Source organism: Cibotium barometz, chromosome 26 (genome assembly GCF_041138505.1).
Source record: "Cibotium barometz isolate CiBa-2024 chromosome 26, ASM4113850v1, whole genome shotgun sequence".
NCBI classification, from domain to species: domain Eukaryota; kingdom Viridiplantae; phylum Streptophyta; class Polypodiopsida; order Cyatheales; family Cibotiaceae; genus Cibotium; species Cibotium barometz.
The window spans coordinates 42762576-42768106 of NC_141071.1; the positions used below are offsets into that span (position 1 = coordinate 42762576).

The window sequence follows — 5531 nt, forward strand, 5'->3', positions numbered from 1 at the left end:
TAAAAATTGTGGCCGGTGCAAAGATGGTTGAATGTCGCTTTTTTACCAGAGCACTGTCTCAGAGGTTGTAGATTGCGAAATGTGAAAAAGATTAATTGAAGGTTACTTTTGACAGAAGAGTCAAGCCCGTAAGCTGCCTTTTTTTTTATATACATTTTGGCTGTGAAATACTCGTAAAATTTTAAAACACCCGTCAAAAATAACACTAAAATACCAAAAGAGTTTGCTATATTTCACCAAACCAGTTAATTTTGAAGGACAAAGATGCCCTTCAAAAATCAAGCCTGTCAATTACAATGGGACGTCCTGACTCCCAGTCAGCTTGGGTAGCCCCTGACGATCAGGTTAATGATGAGGTGATGATTGGGGCATTTATCGAAAAACCCTCTTTTAGTGAAATTTTGCTTGTGTGGATTGATGGCGAGTGTGTGATTTGAGAGTAGTGCACACTGAAAGGCCTGGCTGCCTGATTATTATTAAATTAAGCGCAACGCAAAGCGCCCAAATTTCTGGAAAGCTTTAAGAGATTCGCATGCTATGGCTCAGTAAAGACTGATGAATCATAAATGGTGTATAGTATACTGCCTGCGGCCAAATGATTGGGGCCGAATCGCTTTTAAAAAAATCAATCTCCCGAATTTCCTTCCTCTTTCGGCGGGGAACTGCCGGGTGCCGCCACGACATCCCCCTTGTGCCAAATTCCAGTGTGTGTATAGTTGATGATACTGTGGACTGAGCTAGCAGCCCAAGGGTTCTCCTTTTTTTTTTCATATCAATAATAATTATATATATTAACTGAAATTGTTCAAAAGCTGCAATACGGTTCTCCTTTTTTTTTTCATATCAATAATAATTATATATATTAACTGAAATTGTTCAAAAGCTGCAATACAACCAGTTCAAGGGTTCTCTTTTTCCACTGGCCTTAAGTGCTGCAGTAGCAGTTTGGACATCGGACTAGTTACTTTTTGATGGCTGTCATGCCTGTTTTTTTGAACATTATGATCATAAAATACATGCAAAAATTTAAAATGCTTGTAAACAATACACTAAAATTTTAAAAAAATTCATCAAACCTGTCAATTTTGAAGGGCAAAGGTGCCCATCAAAAATCAAGTATCCAGAGATTTCTTTATAAGTATCCCTTTTCTCTAGAATGCTGAAGTAATGGTTTATGCATCGGGTTCCCAATCTCAAGATCTCAAAGACTCGTTTTTTTGAGACTGTCTAACTTGTAGTTTATGCATCGAGTTCAATGTTCGAAAAAAGAATATTTTTCAACCAATCAAAATAGAAATAGCTCTTAAATCTATTTGATTTTTGTTCTCAAAATCATTCCTTAAAATTTAAGGGTTACTTAATATCTCAACCGGTTTTTTCATAATTCTAGTCAATACAAATACATTAAAATACCCCTTTTTTTGCAAGCACCCAATCTTGAGATCTATGTCCTATCCACACACTTCCGTATCATCATATGGGTCATATATCCGATTAGAGTAGCGGTTTATGCAACATTGGGTTCCCAATCCTGAGATGTCATATATGGTCCAAGCTAGGTGTCATCCCATAGATCATATATGGTCCATTGGCCATCAGTACTCCTCCCCACCGATACTTGGGTGAGGAGCTGTAGGTATGGATTATATATATGGTTTATTGGCTTGGCAACGTTACTCTTTCTGCGTGAGTGCCACCCCTCTAGTTTGTATATATAGGTCCATCACAGCGAGCTTCTCCATGGCTTTCTATGAGGCCCTCAAGCGTATTATGTTCGTTTGTTAAGGAATGTAGTGGTGGCAACTTCCACCCCTTCTCCATGTGTCCTTCTCCGTATCTCTCTCTGGGTATCCTTAGATCACCTGGCACACTGCCTAATCCCTTCTAAGCTGTTGAGTCTCACGAGAGAATCTGTAAGAGAATTAAAAAGCCGTGAGCCATCTGCTCGTACCCAGACTTTCAACGCCTGCAGTACTTCATGACCCATACTCTCAACTGTTACCTAGTCTTAATCATAGCGCAGCGCTTGATAGCGTAGGTACCAATCCATCCAATTATATATCAGTTCATACCCTCTCAGTTGAAAGTTTCTGCACGTAGGAGAAACTACACTTTCCTCTTCAAATGAAATAAGGGTTGATGCTTTCTAGTTTTGTTTTGATTCTTGCTTGATCACTGTAGCCATGCCTCCTTATGCTGTTGACAGACAACACCGTTTGGAAGGGGCCGTTATCATCGGTGCAGGCCCATCAGGCTTGGCCACTGCAGCCTGCCTGCAGCAACAAGGGGTGCCTTATATAATGATAGAGAGGGCAGAGTGCATAGCATCCTTGTGGAAAAAACACACTTATGATCGTCTTCAACTGCATACAGCCAAGCACTGCTGTGAGCTCCCCTTCATGCCATTGCCAGAGTCCTATCCCACCTTTCTTACAAGAAAGCAATTTGTAGACTACTTGGAAGACTATGCTCACAAGTTCTCCATCAAGCCAATTTTCAATGAGGCAGTAGAGCTAGCAACGTATAGCCATCAGACAGGAGAATGGCTAGTGCAGACGCGAAGGTGCTGCGTAGACCCTAGCACCATCAAATTCAACCCTGAAAAGGATATGGTCTTCACACAGTATGCTTGCAAGTGGCTGGTTGTTGCTACTGGGGAGAATGCAGAGGCAGTGGTTCCTTACCTGCCCGGTGGAGTGGACTTCAAAGGGACTATCATTCACTCTAGCCAATACAAGAACGGTTCTGATTTTCAGAAGATGAAAGTTCTTGTTGTTGGGGCTGGGAACTCCGGCATGGAGATTGCCTTGGACCTCATCAACAGTGGAGCTACAACCTCGATTGTAGTGAGGAGCCCTGTAAGTTCTCTCTCACTCCTGCATGTATCCTTTTCATATCGCACCAAGCAACCTTAGATTTCATGTCAAGATAGAGTAGATCGTGAAGGGCTCAAAACCTCTCTTATGCAACCGGTGTAGTTTCAACCCCCGCATTTGGTAGCAGATGCAGTAACGATTAGTACCTATGAAGTGGGGGGTTATATATGCAGTTAGCTGTAGTTTTTGAACTTGTGGCAATGATGTTTGGGATAATTAAGATTGTCTTTCTGTATGAATTGAATGATCATGCATGGAATTAAGGTTTTGTAGGTAATGAACTTCCAGGAATGATTTGTGGGATTAACTAAGGCAGCTATATTTTTGTATTAACTGAACCTGTGCGAATGATCATGCATGGTGATGGAACTAAGGCTATGTTCCATATGGGTTGCTGCAGTTGCACGTTCTACCGAGAGAGATGTTTGGAAGGTCTACCTTTACTGTGGGAATGACGCTCTGCAAGATACTGCCCATTCGACTGGTAGACTGTATTCTAGTAACTTACAGCCAGTTGAGATTCGGAGATACATTTCTCTATGGATTGCGAAGGCCAAAAGTAGGACCTCTTGAGCTGAAGAACAAGATGGGAAAGACTCCCATTCTCGACGTGGGAACATTCTCCAAGATACAGAGCGGCGAGATTAAAGTGAGTTTTGCTCCTGTTTAATCAAATAATTGTGCTAATTAGATAAAAGTTCAGCGTATGGATGATTTTAGTGCTGGTTTAGTGGTTAGAGAGGTGCTTTAGTGATAGCAGAGGTCTTTCTCACGGTTGCAGGTGAAGCCGGCAATTGAATGCTTAGCCGCCTCTGGCGTCCGTTTCGTTGACAACACGACTGATAGCTATGATGCAGTCATTCTGGCCACAGGCTACAAGAGTATTATTCGGAGTTGGCTGCACGTAAGAAGCTAATTGGGTGTTTCTTTCAAAGAAAAAGAAAACTGCCCACATAAAACGCCTTTATTTTCTTAAGACCATTGAAGCTTTAATTATTGCCCAATTGCCGCTGTTTACTGTTGATGATCTGATTAATTGCTATTACATCTTCCGGATGTTATAGGATGAGGATCAATTCTTCACAGACCAGGGCTTGCCGAGATCCCAGCTAGAGAACTGGAAGGGTAAAAGGGGCCTCTACGCCGCAGGATTGTCTGGCAAGGGCTTGCTCGGGGCAACCATGGATGCCCTTCAAATTGCCAAGGATGTTAGCAAGGTGTATTTCTCAAACAAAGCTTTAATTGCATCACTCGACAGATGAGTTAACTGTCCAATATTCCACGTGGCTCTCAAGCCACGCATGCGACATTATTAAAAAAAAACCATGCATGAGACACCACTCAAAAACTTTGCTACCCATTCTGTATTAGTGGTTTTTATGTCGATGTAATAGCTTGTTGTATAGTCTAAGTCTACCCATGAGTGAAACCCCCCAAAAATTACCCAATTTGTGCACCTTGGCTTCCCCTCTTCCATCACTAGCCCTTCTCCATTCTTTCTTACTCCTCTTACACTATCCATCACTAGCGCTTCTCCACTCTTTGCTACTCCTCTTACACTAGTGCTCCACCTCTTTCCACCACCACCTTCACATTGATTGTTGTTAAATGTTTATCCATGAGAGAGAGATAGAGAAGGACCCATGCCACATAGAGTGCAACTTCTGTGAAGGCACAAGTGTTTGTGAATGTGTGTGTGTAATTGTGGTTCACCAGGATTGCGCATGTTAAACCTATGGACATGTGGCATGAAAAGTCCTATAGACACATGCAGGTTGTAAAGAAAACATTTGTCTTCATAAGATTATTAGGAGAGACCTCTTTTTGGCTAGTGTCATGTGATGGGGCAAACACATCCTTATGACCCCGCACATCTTGTGACCTTTTTGAGAATTGCATATCATAGTCCTGCACTCTCGATGGCCCCTTCTAAAAATAAGGGAGAATGTGAAGGCACAAACTCAAGAGTTGTGGGGGAAAAGATTGTAGCTAGTGGACACATGGCATGAGAAATCCCATAAACACATGTCAAGCTATTACACCCAAAGGGGGACTAAATATGTTGCTCAAAAATATAAACTAGAGAACATGATTTATCATGGGCTACTAATATTAAAGAAATGTGGTGGATTGCCATGAAGATAAATTATCTGATTGAAGCGTGAGCAGGATAGGATCATGTGAGTCCATGACCCATCCCAGAGATCGATGTGGAACTTAACGAACAATGAAGAGAGTTGGTATATGTAGTAATGAGCAATGATGATCTTTGACGGGTTGAGTCACCCTTTAAAATAACGGTTTTAATAGAAATATAGTGCCCATTTTTTCACATTGGACGGTCAAATGCTGTATTTAACGACCAAAGTGTCCAAAAATGAGTTGAGGCCGTCAAAAAAACAATCATGACCCACCCTAACCAAGAGGTCGTGGGCTTGTGTGTGAAAGCTTCTAGCTCGGCTACATACCCTTTTTAAAAAAAAGAAGCAACCTTGGTGTGCTCACCAAGGATGTACAAAGATGGATGCATGGAACTGAAAAAAAGTTGTGATAGCATCAAAAGGGCAATCAAGTAGTCTGACAATGCAACAGTTGGCCAATCGGGTTCAGCAGGATTGCAGATGAAAAGGAAAGAAGGAGTGCGCACTTGCGACT

The 5531-nt window shown here is 41.8% G+C and overlaps 1 protein-coding gene across 1 annotated transcript; it reads left to right on the forward strand.

Annotated features, from left to right (window-relative positions):
• Positions 1-1575: 1575 nt before the first annotated feature.
• LOC147623994 (putative indole-3-pyruvate monooxygenase YUCCA9) lies at positions 1576-5201 on the forward strand. Its single transcript, XM_086820910.1, has 4 exons — positions 1576-2858; positions 3277-3525; positions 3658-3780; positions 3941-5201. Exons 1-4 carry the CDS (start codon positions 2184-2186, stop codon positions 4136-4138), a joined length of 1245 nt encoding a protein of 414 aa, XP_086677036.1. The 5' UTR covers positions 1576-2183; the 3' UTR covers positions 4139-5201.
• Positions 5202-5531: the final 330 nt, after the last annotated feature.

Coding starts and splice junctions, on each gene's coding strand:
- LOC147623994 (XM_086820910.1), top strand. CDS start 2,184: ATGCCTCCTTATGCTGTTGACAGACAACACCGTTTGGAAGGGGCCGTT. Junction 3,526..3,657: donor TACAGAGCGGCGAGATTAAA/GTGAGTTTTGCT, acceptor TCACGGTTGCAG/GTGAAGCCGGCAATTGAATG. Junction 3,781..3,940: donor TTATTCGGAGTTGGCTGCAC/GTAAGAAGCTAA, acceptor CGGATGTTATAG/GATGAGGATCAATTCTTCAC.